Raw genomic sequence first — 20,468 nt, 5'->3', positions numbered from 1 at the left:
GTTAAAATTCTTGCATATTATGAACTACTCAGTAAAGATGATAGACGGACACTATTGTCTGTACTTGCCTTTCAAACAAGAAAATGTTAGTCTGCCAAATAATCGTCGTATGGCAGAGCAACACACCCAGAATCTGAAACGCAAGTTTGGCAAGAATACGAAATTTCATGAAGAATATATGTCTTTCCTAAAGGATATGATTGGCAATGATTATGCCGAAATCGTACCAACAAACCAACTGAATTGGTGATGGAGAGCTTTGGTACATTCTGCACCATGGGGTGTATCACTCGAAGAAAGGGACCTTGAGGGTAGCCTTTGACTGTGCTACAGTCTTCAAAGGAACATCACTTAACTGTCAACTACTGCAAGGTCCAGACCGTACCAACTCACCCATTGGAGTTCTTATTAAATTCAGACAAGAACCAATTGCTTTGATGGCTGATATTAAAGCGTTGGTTCATCAAGTCAAAGTATCAGAAGAACACATTGACTACTTGTGATTCTTATGGTGGACTAAAGAGGATGCACAACAAGATCTTGTTGAATACCGGATGAAGGCACATCTCTTTGGAGCAGTGACATCACCAAGTTGTGCAAACTTTTCATTATGTTGTGGCTGCAGAGGACAATAAAGCTCACTTTCCAGAAGAAATGATAACCACTGTGAAGAATAATTTCTATGTGGAGATTGCTTAAAATCCATGTCTACGGAGCAGGAAACAATTCAAATGGTAAAACATCTGACTTCCCTCTGCAGTAAGGGAGGATTTACGCTTTCCAAGTGGATCAGCAACAGTCGAGTTGTATTGGAAAGTATTCCACCAGATGATAGAGCCAAAGAGACCAGGGAGTTGGATTTGGACAAAGACAATTTGCCAATGGAAAGAGCATTAGGACTGCACTGGTGCGTTGAAACAGATGTGTTCAAGTTCAGAATCTCGATTCAAGAGCGACCACACACTGGAAAGGGTATCCTATCCGTGATTGGTTCCGTCTACAACCCTTTGGGATTTCTTGCACCATTTACACTGCCAGCCAAGTTGATTTCACTGGATCTTTGTAAGGAAAAAATGGATGGGATGGGAGTATAACACAAACTTCCTCTCACCGATGGACAGAATGGTTAGCAGATCTCAACAAGATCTCAGAATTCAAAGTGGACTGGTGCATGAAGCCTACAAGCTTTGGTAAGATCAGAGGTGCACAACTGCATCATTTCTCAGATGCCAGTGAAAGTGGCTACGGTACTGCTTCATATCTAAGACTGGAAAATGACAACAAAGAAGTACATGTTGCATTCTTAATGGAAAAGAAGTGGGACCATTGAAACAAATGACAATTCCCAGAATGGAACTTACTGCCGCAGTCTTAGCTGTTACAGTTGACATCAATATGTCAACTTTAACAGCTAAGACTGGCTGTAAGTTCTTGATATTTGTCGCAAACAGAATCTCTTTTGTATTGGGAGCTACTAATGATTCACAATGGAAATATGTTAACACAAAAGAAAATCCTGCGGATGTAGCTTCCAGAGGACTGACAGCAGACCACTTCTTAAGCAATAGATGGATCAATGGACCAGAGTTTCTCTGTAAGCCAGACAGAGAATGGCCAAAACTTGAGCTGGGATTTGAAATCTCTGCTAATGATCCAGAAATTAAACAAAACATCACAATGAAAGATTGCTAAAAATCCTATTATTGAATTGATCGGACATGAAGGAAGAAGTTTCATGCTGTCAAAACTTTGGACTTTTGTGTTTTGGACTATATACTGGGTATCATGCCTGACGTTAAGGGTTTGGTGCACACGGTATGACTTCAGACTAAGAACAATGTTTTAATAAGACCAATAACCAAGTTATGCTTACTTCTAGAAGGCGAAGGTGAAGATGGAAGAATCGCTAAAGAAGTCTGAATGCGGATATATAATGCATGCTATTTTTTATTTTTAATATATGTTAAGCCTTTATAGCTACTTTTTGATGTCTATTAGTAATTGCCTCGTTATATACTCAGAACAATTAGGGGCCGGTATATAGTAGACATTTAGCTTAACTCAGTATGTTATAATCTATAACCAGTTACCGTTAAATTTGATCTGCCTGTAATTATGTGGGTGGGATTTATTAAGTAGTCGGAGGCGTATTTGCGGCTGGGATTCTTGCGCAGATTCCCGAGTAGCTTTTAGTTTTAGTCTTGAAGAAGGATGGGGGAGGTCACAGCTTTCGACCATGCACGAGTTTGACCATCCATGGAGTTTGACCATGCACGTGTTTGACTACGAGTAACATCAAAATGTACATAAGAAGAAGTTTGGATGAATATCTCAATGTTTTTACTACGACAATAAATAAACTATTAATTTAAGAGACTGTGTTTTGAAGATTTATCTTTCGACGGCATTGAATGTCTCGTGGAGAGCTCGTGGATGCGTAACACAACTATCTCCTTACCCCTTTCAATCAGTGGCTAGAGAAAAAAAATCCTTGAATTATATAATAATCTGCCACTACACGTAGGTTGAAGTATCCCTTTTTGGTACTTCTCAGATCTTAATATTCACCATTAATTCTTCCAAAATACATCTCTTCACATTTCTCTGCCTGTCTTAAAACTTCGATATTAATAATAATTACAACCTGTCTAAGAATACATTGTATAATGAGCTACTTTGGTTCTTAAATAATTGCAGCTTATATAAGAGCAAACTAAAGAGATTTAATACTTTTCAATATTATTCTATAAATCTATTTTCCCACTTTCTGAATTCTCCAGCTACAAAGCCTTTCTCTACAGTGGATACATAAAGTGCTGGTATATCAGTACTTTATTGCACAAAATGTAACCAAAATATGTCCTCTTAGTTATTTGGTGTTGTTGGCCGAGGCTTAAATGTTGTTCCAGTAATCTGAGCGAATGGAAATAAACTTAGTGTATCATTTAGTCAATTGAGGGCATCGGAAAATATGGACACTTAGTAAATTTCTGATTCAAATTCAGAAGTGTCAGCACTGAGCAAAGGTAGATACTTTGATTTGATATTGAAAATAGACATTTCAAATGTTTATTTACATGTAGCAGTTTGTGGTAAACCTCTGTTCAGAATATATGAATTACATTTATCACTGATGAGAGGGATGAAATTTACCTGAGTAAACAAGGTTATGACTACTAGATTATACTATCATAAATTGTATTTTAAATGTGTTTATTAAACTTGTACACAACAAAATAGGAGCAGTAGTAGGTCATATCGTCCATCAAGCCAGCCCAGCATTCAATATGATTCAACCAGACCTTAACTCTCAGTGCAAGTTTCACATAGCCCTGAATCTCCCTCACTCAAAAATGTTACTAATTCCTCTTTAAATATCTCCAAAAACCTCTGGGGTGTCCACCAGAGATTCACTATTCTGTCAAGAAAACCCTGTTTTAAATGGCTGACCCCATACTTTCTAACTATACCCCACTTAGTATTCTCACGTGAGAGGAAACACCACAACATGATACAATCACATCACCTTGGGATCTTGTATGTTTATTAAGATCATCCCTCTTTCTTTTAAACTCCAATTAAATCAGTTTCAACTTTCTTTACTACTTATGATAGGAATTATGATAGACAATAGGTGCAGGAATAGGCCATTCGGCCCTTTTCTATACTGGACAAGCTAGATGCAGGAAAATGTTCCCAATGTTGGGCGAGTCCAGAACCAGGGGCCACAATCTTAGAATAAAGGGGAGGCCATTTTAGACTGAGGTGAGATAGAACTTTTTCACCCAGATCAGCCATGATCACAATGAATAGCAGTGCTAGCTCGAAGGGCCGAAGGGCCTCCTCCTGAACCTATTTTCTATGTCTATGAGCCAGCACCGCCATTCAATGTGATCATGGCTGATCATCCACAATCAGTACCCCGTCCCTGCCTTCTCCCCATATCCCTTGATTTCACTAGCCCCTAGAGCTCTATCCAACTCTCTCTTAAATCCATCCAGTGATTTATCCTCCACTGCCCTCTGTGGCAGGGAATTCCACATTCACTTTAAGAGCCCTATCTAACTCTCTCTTGAAAGTATCCAGAGAACCAGCCTCCACCGCCCTCTGAGGCAGAGAATCAGAGACAGACTCACAACTCTGTGAGAAAAAGTGTTTCCTCATCTCCGTTCTAAATGGCTTACCCTTTATTCTTAAACTGTGGCCCCTGGTTCTGGACTCCTCTATCATCGGGAACATATGTTCTGCCTCTAGCGTGTCCAAACCCTTAATAATCTTATATGTTTCAATAAGATCCCCTCTCATCTTTCTAAACTCCAGAGTATACAAGCCCATCCACTCCATTCTCTCAGGATATGACAGTCCCGCCATCTTGGGAATTAACCTTGCAAACCTACTCCCTCAATAGTAAGAATGTCCTTCCTCAAATTAGGCGACCAAAACTGCACACATTGCTCCAGGTGTAGTCTCACTAGGGCCCTATACAACTACAGAAGGACCTCTTTGCTCCTATACTCAACTCCTCTTGTTATAAAGGCCAACATGCCATTCGCTTTCTTCACTGCCTGCTGCACCTGCATGCTTACTTTCATTGACTGATGAACAAGGACCCCCAGATCCCGTTGTACTTCCCCTTTTTCCAACTTGACACCATTTAGATAGTAATTTGCCTTCCTGTTTTTGCTACCAAAGTGGATAACCTCACATTTATCCACATCAAACTGCATCTGCCATGCATCTGTCCACTCACCCAACCTGTCCAAGTCACCCTGCATTCTCATAGCATCCTCCTCACAGTTCACACTGCCACCCAGCTTTGTGTCATCAGCAAATTTGCTAATGTTACTTTGAATCCCTTCATCTAAATCATTGATAGGAATTCCTTCATCTAAGTCATTGATAGGAATTCTAGGAACTCTCATTCCAGGAATTAATCAAGTGAATCTCTTTTTGATTTCTTCTAATGCTATTATATCATTATATCATTTCATAAATAATGGAACCAAAACTCCTCTGCTCAGTACTGAACACATTGTATTTGCTTACCACATTTGCTGGTGAACTAACTATTAGTAATTGAGCTTAGAAAGTCTCTGCTAGGACTGTTCACAGTTCACCCTTGCAGAGAGTTACATTATTCATCTCTGTACTTTTAGCTAAGAATTACAAATAGCAAAGTATTATTAAGAACATTGATCTTTATTGCTTTCAGATGATGATGTAGACCTGGAGGCTTTGGTGAATGATATGAACTCTTCATTTGATAGTTTGTATTCTGTATGTTGCAATCAGTCGGAAACAGCTCCACTTATTCAAAATGGTCATCCTGCTTGTAATCAACGGACAAGTTCAAGGACAAATTCACCACAGCCAACATCACCAAGGCAGAAGCTGCAACGTTCTCAGCCGATGCACATTCTGGCAGTTAGGTAAGATATAGAATGTCCCTACTTTTTATTTACTGTACTCACAAATAGGTGCTTCAATCAAACAAATGCCAATTACTCAACTTTGAACAAAACATCTGTGAATGTTGAATCTCAAATGCTACTAATAATTTCCAGGATGGACAGTTCCATTTTTATTATACTGTCAAGAATGATGTGATTAATGTGAACTATTTTCTATTCACTTAATTATTGTGCGCTTTTCCAATAACATGTCGGTAATTAATGCACTGTAACTGTTATGTACATAAAAGTATAGAAGGCATAAAGCAGAGGATTGGTGAATGGTGAATGTTACTCCCTTGTCTTGTCAGGATGAACTTAGAGCCTGGATTGACACCTGGAAGTATGATGTTGTGGCGATCAGTGAAACATGGTTGCAAGAGGGCTGTGATTGGAAACTAAATATTCCAGGATTTCGTTGCTTCAGGTGTTATAGAATTGGAGGGGCAAGAGGTGGAGGTGTTGTATTGCTTATCAGGGAAGATATTACAGCAGTGCTTTGGCAGAATAGATTAGAGGGCTCGTCTAGGGAGGCTATTTGGGTGGAACTGAGAAATGGGAAAGGGGTAGCAACACTTATAGGGGTGTATTATAGACCGCCAAATGGGGAGCGAGAATTGGAAGAGCAAATATGTAAGGAGATTGCAGATATTAGTAGTAAGCACAAGGTAGTGATTGTGGGAGATTTCAATTTTCCACACATAGACTGGGAAACACATTTTGTAAATGGGCTGGATGGGTTGGAGTTTGTAAAATGTGTGCAGGATAGTTTTTTTGCAGCAATACATAGAAGTACCTACTAGAGAAGAGGCGGTGTTGGACCTCCTGTTAGGAAATGAGACGGGTCAGGTGGCAGAGGTATGCGTTGGGGAACAGTTCGGGACCAGTGATCACAATACCATTAGTTTCAATATAATTATGGAGAGGGTCAGAACTGGACCTAGGGTTAAGATTTTTGATTGGAGAAAGGCTAACCTTGAGGAGATGCAAAATGATTTAAAAGGAGTAAATTGGGACAGTTTGTTTTATGGGAAAGATGTGGAAGAGAAATGGAGGACATTTAAAGATGAAATTTTAAGAGTACAGAATCTTTATGTCCCTGTTCGGTTGAAAGGAAATAGTAAAAATTGGAAAGAGCCATGGTTTTCAAGGGAAATTGGAGACTTGGTTCGGAAAAAGAGAGAGATCTACAATAATTATAGACAGCATGGAGTAAATGAGGTGCTTGAGGAGTATAAAGAATGTAAAAAGAATCTTAAGAAATAAATTAGAAAAGCTAAAAGAAGATATGAGGTTGCTTTGGCAAGTAAGGTGAAAGTAAATCCAAAGGGTTTCTACAGATATATTAATAGTAAAAGGATAACGAGGGATAAAATTGGTCCATTAGAGAGTCAGAGTGGACAGCAATCTGCAGAGCCAAAAGAGATGGGGGAGATATTGAACAATCTCTTTTCTTCGGTATTCACCAAGGAGAAGGATATTGAATTATGTGAGGTAAGGGAAACAAGTAGAGTAGCTATGGAAACTATGAGATTCAAAGAAGAGGAAGTACTGACACTTTTGAGAAATATAAAAGTGGATAAGTCTCCAGGTCCGGACAGGATATTCCCTAGGACATTGAGGGAAGTTAGTGTAGAAATAGCAGGGGCTATGACAGAAATATTTCAAATGTCATTAGAAACGGGAATAGTGCCGGAGGATTGGCGTACTGCGCATGTTGTTCCATTGTTTAAAAAGGGTAAGAGTAAACCTAGCAATTATAGACCTGTTAGTTTGACGTCAGCAGTGGGCAAATTAATGGAAAGGATACTTAGAGATAATATATATAAGCATCTGGATAAACAGGGTCTGATTAGGAACAGTCAACATGGATTTGTGCCTGGAAGGTCATGTTTGACTAATCTTCTTGAATTTTTTGAAGAGGTTACTCGGGAAATTGATGAGGGTAAAGCAGTGGATGTTGTATATATGGACTTCAGTAAGGCCTTTGACAAGGTTCCTCACGGAAGGTTGGTTAAGAAGGTTCAATTGTTGGGTATTAATGGTGGAGTAGCAAGATGGATTCAACAGTGGCTGAATGGGAGATGCCAGAGAGTAATGGTGGATGGTTGTTTGTCAGGTTGGAGGCCAGTGACTAGTGGGGTGCCACAGGGATCTGTGTTGGGTCCACTGTTGTTTGTCATGTACATCAATGATCTGGATGATGGTGTGGTAAATTGGATTAGTAAGTATGCAGATGATACTAAGATAGGTGGGGTTGTGGATAATGAAGTAGATTTTCAAAGTCTACAGAGAGATTTATGCCAGTTGGAAGAGTGGGCTGAAAGATGGCAGATGGAGTTTAATGCTGATAAATGTGAGGTGCTACATCTTGGCAGGACAAATCAAAATAGGACGTACATGGTAAATGGTAGGGAATTGAAGAATGCAGGTGAACAGAGGGATCTGGGAATAACTGTGCACAGTTCCCTGAAAGTGGAATCTCATGTAGATAAGGTGGTAAAGAAAGCTTTTGGTGTGCTGGCCTTTATAAATCAGAGCATTGAGTTTAGAAGTTGGGATGTAATGTTAAAATTGTACAAGGCATTGGTGAGGCCAATTCTGGAGTATGGTATACAATTTTGGTCACCTAATTATAGGAAGGATGTCAACAAAATAGAGAGAGTACAGAGGAGATTTACTAGAATGTTGCCTGGGTTTCCACAACTAAGTTACAGAGAAAGGTTGAACAAGTTAGGGCTTTATTCTTTGGAGCGCAGAAGGTTAAGGGGGGACTTGATAGAGGTCTTTAAAATGATGAGAGGGATAGACAGAGTTGACGTGGATAAGCTTTTCCCACTGAGAGTAAGGAAGATTCAAACAAGGGGACATGACTTGAGAATTAAGGGACAGAAGTTTAGGGGTAACATGAGGGGGAACTTCTTTACTCAGAGAGTGGTGGCTGTGTGGAATGAGCTTCCAGTGAAGGTGGTGGAGGCAGGTTTGTTTTTATCATTTAAAAATAAATTGGATAGTTATATGTACGGGAAAGGAATGGAGGGTTATGGTCTGAGTGCAGGTATAGGACTAGGGGAGAATACGTGTTCGGCACGGACTAGAAGGGTCGAGATGGCCTGTTTCCGTGCTGTAATTGTTATATGGTTATATGGTCTTAAAAGGGAATTAGGATAGCTCGGCAACTATTCAATTGCACCTCAGTGGTAGAAAAACCTTTTGAAACATTGATAGGGGACAGAACCAATATTAATTGTAGGTAAGTGGATGAATTAAGGCGTCAGTATGAATTTGTTATTGGTTTGTTATTGTCACGTTTCCCACGTTTCACATAGTTTCCAGTGGAGAAACACTCGTATTGTCGTCTTAGCCATGCATTCCACTACACACCTACTGATGAAACATGTGACAGCAGTAACATATTCATTTAGATTGGCTGTGGAATCCCTGAATATGGACCAGTCCACCAACCCAAAGCACTTGCAGAGGATCTTATCATCTTCCTCAAATTAGCGCTGTGCGGTTTTCAGTACTGGATCCACCTTCTACGGTTTTTGTTTGTAAGTGTTGAGTAGAAGCATAGCCAAGTAGTCACATTATCCAAAATGCAGTCGGGGATGGATTGATGGACGTTTTTGGTTATGTAACAGTGGTTGAGGGTGCTTGAGCCTCTGGTGCGATAGGAGACATGTTGATAGTATTTTGATGGCACACTCTTGAGGTTGGCCTAGTTATTAAGAACATGTCCCTGGCTATTAAAAATAAGGCCTCGGAGGTATTTCATTTCAAGGTATTGATCACAGTGTGCAATTCATCCAGTGCAAGCATGGTGCACGTCACGTGTAATAGTTTGCGATGTGCTACCAAATTGCTGTTTGATGTGCAGTTTGAATTCTGCCAGGACTGCTCAGCTTCAGACTTCATTATTGCCTTAGTCCAAATTTAGATAAAGGAACTATGTCGTCTTTGACATGCGTTGTAATGAGCATGCCACATGTGCCAGGCAATGAGCTTCTCCAACATAGTGTAATGATCTATTGATAATATTCAATTGTATTATCTTGGCTGAGTCCTCAGATAGCAACAGCTGGGCATCATTAACTAAGCTTCATGAAGGGGATTACAGTCTCAATTTGGGTATCATTTGAGTGTCTCTCCTTAAATCATCAAGGCACAAATTAGTAGTGTGTTGGAATACTCTCTACTTGACTAGGTTATTGCACCCTAGGTGATAGATCATGATAGATATATTGCTACTGTTTCATCTACCCTAGCCATTGCCTTCTTCCACCATAAACTCGCTGTTGCTATAGTGTGCACCATCTACAAAATGTATCTTGGCTGCTCACCAAACCCATTTTGGTAGCACCTCTAAATCTGTGACATCTATCATAAAGCAGTACCAGAGCAGCAGGTTCAGCCAACTACAAATTAACCCCCTCTGTTAGGAATAAATTTTTAATAACCATTAAAATATTTGAAACAACAAGCGTTATCTGCTGTATTGATAATAGCAGATCCTAATTTATGTTTAGTTTAGAGATACAGTGCGGAAATAGACCAGTGATCCCCGCATATTAACACTTTCCTACACCCACTTGAGACAATTTTTACATTTACCAATCCAATAAACCTGTAGGTATTTGGAGTTTCATTAAACTGTTATAAAGCTGCTTGGAGTTCAAGTACATTTTGTTTTGCATGGGGCTTGTGAACATTATTGTACCTGTTCATCTTTCCCAGTAACTGGTTTTAAAATTGCATTCAGTGGAACAACACTGACCCAGAAACTAACGCTCCAAAGTTATACTCCGCTCAGAATTCTACACAAAGGCTTATAATAATGATTAATCTGTGGCCCAGAATCTCATCCAGAGGTTCACTAACCTTAATTACAATTTATTAAACTCCCTGGTTAAGCATCTTATTCAGCTTTGGCTGATTTTCATCAATGGTAGAGTGTCTAATCAGACCAGCTGCAGCAGAGGTACTCAGCTTATTCACCTCAGTTTTTTGGTCAATTAAATTTTGGGTATTACAATGGGAGAGGGATACAATTATAGTAAGAATAGGAAATCGGTGAAGTATTATGTTTTGTTTTTCCTCAAGCATACTAACCCCAATTCCCAGCTTTCCTTTTTCTTATTTCCTCTCCCCTACAGAAAAAAAAATCCTCATTCCTTCACAATGGATGACCCACTTTTTTGGGTAGCATTTTGAAATTTCTAAAATAATAACCTGTAATCACCTCATTTTTCTTTGTTCTTATTAAACCTATCTTCTGACAAAAGTTTCGGTGGTCTGCCAGATCGCACTTGCTTTAGCTTTCTTCTTTTCAACATTTAAGTTTTTTTTTTACTGAATCTATAAGAAAATTTAGTGTGTTTCCATATTTAGAACAAATTTGTTTTTTTTTAATCTGTTATCATCTGTAGACCATATACAAGAATTACAAGTAAAATGTTTGAAGTACTGCACATATCTATCAATCAAATTTTTATTTCATAAATTGAATCTTTTCTTCATACTCTCAATTTTCAGAAGACTCCAGAAGGAAGATCAGTTCCGTACATCATCGTTGCCTGCCATCCCAAATCCATTTCCAGAGTTGTGTAGCCCTGCTAGTTCTCCAGTGTTGACTCCTAGTTCCATGCCACAGAATCCACCTACCCATAATCATGTGAGTAACATTGTCGTTTATAGAGTATTCCAAAATCTGAGCTACTTAATGAATGCATGTATCATAGATCATCTCAAGCGGTATAACTTATTTCTAAACTTTCATGACCATACCTTCCAGAAACATTTTATTTTTAGTTTACACTGTAAACTAAACTCTATGCAAATTCTTTACATTAGGTTTTACCGAAATAATCTGATTGTTCACTGGCAGAATTTTGTAATAGCGCCATTTTTATGATTTGATGATGGTTGCTGTGTCCAATTCAATGGTAGTAAATTTTATTGCCTTGTAATTTTCCATTTTGCAGCAATCTCTTCGTAGCTCACATTCAGTTATAAAGTTCCTATTCCAAACTACAAGATGATCAGTGGAAGGTCAAAGCAACTCTTATTCCGTAATACCATGGCTGAGTTAATCATTAGACTTAATTCACTTTTTCTGCCTGAGTTTCACAAACCTTTGATTGTTTGTAGTCCAATAATCTATCTCAGCCTTGAATATGCTTAATGGCACGATCCATAGCTTTCTCATGCAGAGGATTCCAAGAGTTTTCTATGTCAAATATATATTCCTCCCCAACTCATTCTAAGTGTCATCCTTTATTCTGAGACGATACCCCTCATTTTAAATTTACCCCCACTAGAGTAAAGGCAAAATGCGAGGAAAAAACACTCTGTGAAGTACTCCAGATGTTGTCTCAGCAATGCCCTCTACTTTTGTAACAGGTCTTAGCAGGATGTAAAGTTCAAATACTAGAGGGCAAGGCTTTAAGGTGAAAGGGGTAAAGTTTAAAGGAGATGTGCGGGGCCAGTTATTTTACACAGAGGGTGGTGAGTGCCTGGAACATGCTGCCAAGGCAGTTGGTTGAAGTAGATACAATAGTGGCATTAACGAGACTTAAGCATATGGATATGCAGGGAATGGATGGATTTGGATAATGTGTTGGCAGATTGTTGATATTGATATATGTTTTGTGTTGGTATCATTGTGTTGGTATCATTTTTGGCGCAGACATTGTGGGCCGAAGAGCCTGTTCCTGTACTATACTGTTCTATATTCAAATTTGCCCATTCATCTGGCAATGATGTCGCGCAGCACATTTGTTTGCTATATCTACCTGTTGATGTTTTTTGAGCTAGTGCATCAGGATCTCTCTCAATCAACATTCATTAGTGTTATACCATTTAAATGAAATTGGTTTTTCTACTCTTTTTGCTAAAGTGGAAACCTTTTAATTAGAAACATAAAAACATAGAAAAATAGGTGTAGGAGTCGGCTATTTGGGCCCTCGAGCCTGTACTGCCATTCAATATGATCATGGCTGATCATCTAAAATCAGTATCCCGTTCCTGCTTTTTCCCCGTATCCCTTGATTCTTTTCGTCCTAGAGTGTAATGGGGCTTTCTCACGGGGCGACTTGACGCAAGATGTAACCAGAGTGAAGTGGTCGTGGTCTAGCACGATATCACACTATATAACGGAGGGTAGATAAAGAGTTCCCACGGGTACTCGGCATTTCTGTTATTTGTGCGAGTGACTTGTCCGTCTCCCGAGCTTTCCCGTTAAATCTTGAATGAACATTGTGAATCCCCATTCATAAAAGAGAAGGTAATTGCGCGGGAGGTTAATAATTGACAATCTGCAGCTGCCTGCCCGCTGAGTTAAAAAGTTCCCACGGTCACGATATACAGTGTATCGTGAGTCTTGCGTGGGAACTTTTTAACTCAGCGGGCAGGCAGCAGCAGATTGTCGCTCCCTTCAGTTTCACCCCACCTACACCCCTCTGCTTCCCGGCCATGTGTGTGACCCCTTCCCTCCCCTCTTCGACTCCCCGCCCATTGCACCGGCGTGGGGGCTTTGCACTGTCTTCACGTCGGCGATGCCAGCAGGTCAGTGTCAGTCACCGGAGACGTCAGGACCAATGGGACACCGACCCCCAGGCCCACTGCAAGCACTGAGATCCTAGAGACCCACAGCCAGCAGCAGCGCAGCCCCGTTCCAACTCCAGAGGAACACGCTCCCCGTAGGGACAGAAGCTGATGGTGTGCAAGGTACGTCTTGTTCTTGGGGTTGCGGATGAGGGGGCGCAGCTCGGGCTGTGACGTCTCCGGCCACCCCCCTGTACAGGAGCTGAGACTGGGAACTGTGGGGTTGTTTGCAGTTGCAGAGGGAGGGGGCAAGGGCGGTACAGTTCACAGTCTCAGCTCCAGTCCAGGGGGGTGGCCGGAGACGTTAGGACCAACGGGACACCGACTGCAAGCACGGAGATCCCAGAGACTCACAGCCAGCAGCAACTCTAGCCCAGCCCCGCTCCAACTCCAGAGGAACCCGGGTTGCGGATGAGGGGGCGCGGATTCCTCTGGAGTTGGAGGGACAGGGAGACGCAGCGGCTTTTGAGAATGGTGGACAATCACTTCCAAAGTTCTGCCCACACAGTCAGTACACCTCTCCTACACTTGTCTCCCGCACTAAGATCATCTCGCAGAGAATGATCCCAGCCTAACAGCATGTTCATTCCAGATTACTCACCTTCTGTCCCCTCTGTCCAGCTTCCGGGTTCACCGTTCGCAGGAGTTCCCACGGTACACGCAAGAGTTAATACGGATATCGCACTGGCCACTACGTGCATATAATGTTGCAATCTTCAACCACAAGTGTACAAGTCACTCTTGGAGAAATTCAAACTTGCTTGAATTTTCTCCCGAGTCACCAAGTTACACGAGTACCAGCCGTTAGCGCCACGGTGGTCCACGGTGGTCCACGAATGCCGTACGGTTATCGCACGAGGTTCCCACGATGTTCAACTCTGGTTAACTCTTGCGTCAAGTCGCCCCGTGAGAAAGCTGCTTAAGAGCTAAATCTAACTCTCTCGTGAAAGCATCCAGTGAATTGGCCTCCACTGCCTTCAGTGGCAGAGAATTCCACAGATCCGCAACACTGGGTGAAAAAATGTTTCCTCATCTCAGTCCTACATGGCCTATCCCATATTCTTAAACTGTGACCCCTGGTTCTGGACTCCCCCAACATCAGGAAATGTTTTCCTGCATCTAGCCTGTCCAATCATTTAAGAATTTTATATGTTTCTATTCTATAAGAACCCCTCTCATCCTTCTAAATTCCAGTGAATACAAGCTCAGTTGACCCAATCTTTCATCATATATCAGTCCTGCCATCCTGGGAATTAACCTAGTGAACCTATGCTGCACTCCCTCAATAGCAATAATGTCCTTCCTCAAATTAGGAGACCAAAATTGCAAAGTTTTTCACCAACCAGCTTATTGCTCACTTCTTGACTGTGTCACTTCACAAATGTTTGTCATTTTGTAATAATTTACTTTCTCACCTTGCTTTTATTATTAGTAATCTGGGAAACATTATATGTGACACCACTCTTTTTTTAAACTGTAAGACTATAAGCCCAAACCGTGGCCCTAGTTACTGATCTCTATTGGCACCCTACGAGTTGCTGATTGCCAACTTGAAAATGACCATTTATCCCTAACCTTTGTTTGCTATCTTAGCTAATATATAACCGTAAATATGATTAACTGCACATCTTAGAGTGACCTTTAATGTGGTAATTTGTCAGTCTGTTGGAAATCCAAATGCACAGCATCCATTGGTTTGTTATTTTTGCCACCCTGATAATTATATCCTAAAATTATTCTATAAATTGAACAAGTATTATTTCCCTTTCATAAAATTGTGACATTTAATTAATCATATGAATATCCAATTGTCCTATTACAACTTCCTTAATAGTGGATGATTACATTTTCTAATGTGTGCGGCTAATTGCTCCAAAGTTGCCTGCTTTCCCTCATCTTCAAGTTCAAGTGAGTTTATTGTCATGTGTCCCTGATAGGACAATGAAATTCTTGCTTTGCTTCAGCACAACAGAACATAGAAGGCATTGACTACAAAACAGATCAGTGTGTCCATATACCATTATATAAATATATACACACATGAATAAATAAACTGATAAAATGCAATTAACAGATAATGGACTATTAATGTTCAGAGTTTTGTCCGAGCCAAGTTTAATAGCCTGATGGCTGTGGGGAAGTAGCTATTCCTGAACCGGGTCGTTGCAGTCTTCAGGCTCCTGTACCTTCTACCTGAAGGTAGCAGGGAGATGAGTGTGGCCAGGATGGTGTGGGTCCTTGATGATACTGCCAACCTTTTTGAGGCAGCGACTGCGATAGATCCCCTCGATGGAAGGGAGGTCAGAGCCGATGATGGACTGGGCAGTGTTTACTTCTTTTTGTAGTCTTTTTCTCTCCAGGGCGCTCAAGTTGCCAAACCAAGCCACGATGCAACCGGTCAGCATGCTCTCTACTGTGCACCTGTAGAAGTTAGAGAGAGTCCACTTTGACAAACCGACTCTCCATAATCTTCTCAGGAAGTAGAGGCGCTGATGTGCTTTCTTAATAATTGTATCAGTGTTCTTGGACCAGGAAAGATCTTCAGAGATGTGCACGCCCAGGAATTTGAAGTTCTTGACCCTTTCAACCATCGACCCGTTGATATAAACTGGACTGTGGGTCCCCATCCTACTCCTTCCAAAGTCCACAATCAGTTCCTTGGTTTTGCTGGTGTTGGTGTTATTGTGCTGGCACCATATGGACAGTTGCTCGATCTCTCCTCTATACTCTTGACTCATCCCCATCAGTGATACGTCCCACCTCAGCGAACTTGATGATGGAGTTCGCACTATGACTGGCTATGCAGTCATGAGTATAAAGTGAGTACAGCAGGGGACTGAGCACGCAACCTTGAGGTGCTCCCGTGCTGATTGTTATCGAGTCTGACACATTTCCACCAATACGAACAGACTATGGTCTGAGAATGAGGAAGTTGAGGATCCAATTGCAGAGGGATGCGCAGAGACCCAGTTCTGCGAGTTTGGTAACCAGCTTGGAGGGGATGATTGTATTAAATGCCGAGCTGTAATCAATGAATAACAGCCTCACATATGAGTTTTTGTTGTCCAAGTGGTCCAGAGCGGAGTGGAGGGCCAGCGAGATAGCATCCACCGTTGATCTGTTGTGGTGGTAAGCGAACTGCAGTGGGTCCAGGTTTTTATCGAGGTAGGAGTTGATTTGCGCCATGATCAACCTCTCAAAGCACTTCATCACCACAGGCATTAGTGCCAAAGGTCGATAGTCATTGAGGCACGTCACCTTACTCTTCTTGGGCACTGGTATAATTGATGCCCTTTTGAAGCAGGTGGGAACCTCAGAAGTGAGAGGGTGAAAATGTCCGTTAAAAACTCCCGACAGTTGGTCTGCACAGGTTTTTAGAACACGACCAGGTATACCATCAGGACCAGGCGCTTTCCGAGGGTTCACTGAAGGATTTCCTGACGCCGGCCTCTGTGACTGAGATTGAAATGCCATCACAGCGAATGGGGGCTCGGGAAGGCACATCAGTGTTTTCCCTATCAAAGCGTGCGTAAAACGCATTGAGCTCATCAGGGAGTGATGTTTCGCCGACATTCGAGCTGCCTCCTGATTTTGCCTTGTAGGAGGTGATTGCATTCAGGCCCCGCCACAGCTGCCGAACATCTGTCTCATCCTCCAGTTTGGAGCATAAGTCCCTTTTGGCCGTTTTGATGGTCTTACCAAGGTCGTATCTAGACTTCTTGTAGACCACTGTATCATCAGACATGAATGCCCGGTGTCTGGTCTTCAGAAGAGTGCGGATCTCAAAGTTCATCCAAGGTTTCTGATTGGGAAACACTCGGAATGTTTTTGTCGGGATGCAGTCCTCCACATATTTCTTAATGAAGTCTGTAACGACTGTGGCGTATTCATTCAAGTCCGTTGCCGAGTCCTTGAACATTGCCCAGTCTACAGACTCCAAACAGTCCTGGAGTTGTTCCTCTGCCCCCCCCCCCCTCCCCCCCCCCCCCCCCCCGTCCAGCTCTGTACTGTCCTCACCTCTGGTGGTGCGCTCTTTAATTGCTGCCTGTAGGCAGGAAGAAGCAGCACCGCGGTATGGTCGGATTTACCGAAGTGAGGGCAAGGGATAGAGCGATAGGCATTCTTGATGGTGGTGTAGCAGTGGTTGAGGGTGTTTGGTCCTCTGGTGCAGCAGGAGACATGTTGGTGGAAGTTAGGGAGTGATTTCTTTAGGTTTGCCTTATTGAAGTCCCCAGCAATGGTGGTAAATGCCTCGGGGTAAGACGTCTGGTGTTTGTTGTCCACGGCGTGCAGCTCTTCCAGTGCCAGACGGACGTCAGCCTGGGGTGGGATGTAGACCGCGGTCAGGATGATGGAGGTGAATTCCCTCGGAAGGTAGAAGGGACGGCACTTCACCGCCAGATGTTCGAGGTGTGGAGAGCAGGAGTTGGACAGGACTGCCACGTCAGCACCACGCAGAGTTGACCATGAGGCAGACCCCCCCTCCTCTCCCTTTCCCAGATGCCAGGGATTCTTGTGTTAAATTAAATTATCTGTGCAATAACAATATTTATTTTAAATTCTGTTTCAAGTGCTATTGTTCTATATTTGAAATGTTCTTAAAATGTTAAGAGAAATCTATATATATTTGATGTGTTCAAATTGTAGACATTTATGACTTGGAAACCGGATATTTGGATTATGTTCATTCCTGTCAAAATTAGTATCTCGGTACTTTGCCTTTTGCTTGCTACTGATTGTGTTCTTGTAGATTATAACTTCCCAGGCGCTTGTTCTCTATAATGGTGTATGTCTTACGATTAATTGTATATTCCTTTGCATTATTTGTCCTCCTAAATGCATTACTACTAGATCAAGTTGCATTTGCCAGTTATATGATCTCCTAATCAGCCCATTGAAGTTTTCTTGCAAGCTAGAATTATTCCTTGCTATAAACCGCAGTGCCAATTTTGATATTTATAGAAATATTCCTAATGGCCCCCAGGCAATAGTACAGATCATAAATGGATATCATTAAAATAAAGTGTCCTAGTACCCTATCTTTTCAAAACTAGTTTTATTCTATTCCTTTGTCTCTTTACTCTTCTATCTCCATTTGCATTGCCCCTGTTGTCATCACCACTCTTCAAAAAAGCAAGATTACTCAATATTTCAGTTCTACGGGATCATTAACCTGAAATATTGACTGCTGCTCTAGCTGTTTATGCACACATGCCCAAAGTGCTGAATACCTTTGGTATTTTCACTGTTTGTTTGTAATTAGATTACACAGAACAGTGCAGTGCAGGAGCAGAACCAATGCCCCACAATGTCTGTACCGAAGATGAATTAAACAAATCCCTTATACGTACACATCCATGTCCGTCCATATTCAGGTACCTATCTAAAAGCCACTTAAACACCACTATTGTATCTGTTTCCACCAACATCCCTTGCAGAACATTCCAAGCACCTACCCCTCTTTGTAAAAAAAAAAAACACTTGTCCCACATGTTTCTTTTAAATCTTTTCCCTCTCACCTAAAAGCTATGCCCTCCAGTATTTGACATTTCCAGCTAGGAAAAAAAGGTTCTGATTGTCTACTGCCCCTCATAATTTAATGAATTCCAACAGGTCTCCTCAGCCCCCAATGCTCCAGAGAAAACAATTTAAGTTTGTGCAATCTCTCCTTATCTAATATTAAATTTGAGCAACCTCTTCTGCACCTACTCCAAAGCTTCCATATCATCCTATAAAGAGGCAACCAGAACTGCATGGAATACTCTGAAATGGGCCCTAACCAGTTTTATAAAGCGACAACATGACTTCTTGACTCTAATACTCAATGCCCTGACTGATGAAGTCGCGTACCATACTCCTCCTTTACCATTCCATCAAATGCCTCCTATTTTCTGTGTGCTTAAGCAAAGCAAGAATTTCATTGTCCTATACAGGGACACATGACAATAAACTCACTTGATTTGTGTTGCTACTTTCAAGGAACTACCGACTTGGACCCCAAAATAACACTCATCACTGTCCTATGACCTCTCTATTTAAATTCCCCCAAAACATCCCTTTTCACTTTTCACAATTAAATTCCAACTGCTAATATTCCGACCAACTCTCCATTTAATCTATATTCTTCGCTAGCCTCAGACAACCTTTCTCATCCACAACACTAATTTTCTTGTCATCTGTAAATTTACCAACATTGACATTTACCGCTAACATGAACATCATTAATATATATCGCGAACAGGTTCCAGATTTTCTCTTCCTTTCCACCGCTCTCCTTTATGCATTTGCACTTGTGCCGAGCTCAATATCTTATTTCCCCAAGAGGATATTGAGAATTTCGTATCTTTGGTTGTCAAAGATTGAAAGTTCTAAAAATTTACTTTTCAGTAAAGTGAAAATTCCCAAGTGTCCATGTGCAAGATGTGTTTAAGTAAACTAGAAATTTATGAGAATAATTAACTTCAAGTGAACTATTTATAGTGTACCATACCAAGGTCAGTATAATCCAAAATTATGTAAAGCAAGTTGAGGTAATGGAGAACACAATATTAAAGTAGTTATTTAAGCATAAAGGCAGCCAAATTGCTCCGAACCAGATACAACTGCCTAATTGAGATCGTTGATGAATAAGAATCTTGATGGAGGAGTTATCATACCAGACTATTTTAATTCTTTGAAATTCTTTTTACACCAAAGGAAGCTTATTATTTTAATAATAATAATAATAATAATAATAATAATAATAATAATAATAATAATAATAATAATAATAATAATATCTTTTATTGTCATTGCACATAAGTGCAATGAGATTTGGTATGCAGCTTCCATCCGATGTCATAACTTAAATAACTAATAACATTTAGATTTAGATACCCCGAGAACATGGTTTGTAAAAAGAACATTAAAACAGTAAAACAGTCAAAACAGACTAAAGTGCAGATGTGTCTGTGCGACGTGACCATCCGAGGGAGACAGTCCATGGGGGTGGGGGGCACTCAGCAGGGCCGGTTCAGAGCCGCTATAGCTCTGGGAATGAAGCTGTTCCTGAGTCTGGAGGTGCGGGCGTAGAAGGCCTTGTAACGCCTGCCGGAGGGAAGTAGTTCGAACAGTCCATTACAAGGGTGTGAGGAGTCTTTATGGATGCTTACGGCCTTCCTGAGGCAACGTGTGTGGTAGATGCCCTCCAAGGCTGGTAGCAGTGTCCCAATAATCTTCTGCGCTCTGTGGACGACGCGCTGAAGAGCTCTCTTCTCCGCCTCCGTGCAGCTGAGATACCACACAGAGATGGCATACGTTAGTATGCTCTCTGTCGTGCAGCGGTAGAAGGTTGTCAGCAGCTGTTGGGGCAGACCAGTCTTTTTTAATGTTCTCAGGAAGAACAGTCGTTGCTGTGCCTTCTTGACCAGCGCA

General features: G+C 41.3%; 1 protein-coding gene across 7 annotated transcripts in view; it reads left to right on the top strand.

Annotated features, from left to right (window-relative positions):
• grb10 (growth factor receptor bound protein 10) overlaps positions 1-20,468 on the top strand; it is a 194,168-nt gene that overhangs the window by 84,314 nt on the left and 89,386 nt on the right. For all 7 annotated transcript variants that reach the window (XM_033049957.1, XM_033049921.1, XM_033049975.1 and 4 more), the window contains 2 exons: positions 5,213-5,429; positions 10,986-11,124. In XM_033049957.1, the coding sequence (XP_032905848.1) occupies positions 5,213-5,429; positions 10,986-11,124 (356 nt within the window). The remainder of the gene's footprint in view (positions 1-5,212; positions 5,430-10,985; positions 11,125-20,468) is intronic.

This window comes from Amblyraja radiata, chromosome 2 (genome assembly GCF_010909765.2).
Source record: "Amblyraja radiata isolate CabotCenter1 chromosome 2, sAmbRad1.1.pri, whole genome shotgun sequence".
Classification (NCBI taxonomy): Eukaryota; Metazoa; Chordata; class Chondrichthyes; order Rajiformes; family Rajidae; genus Amblyraja; species Amblyraja radiata.
This window is presented reverse-complemented; position numbering and strand designations above follow the sequence as displayed.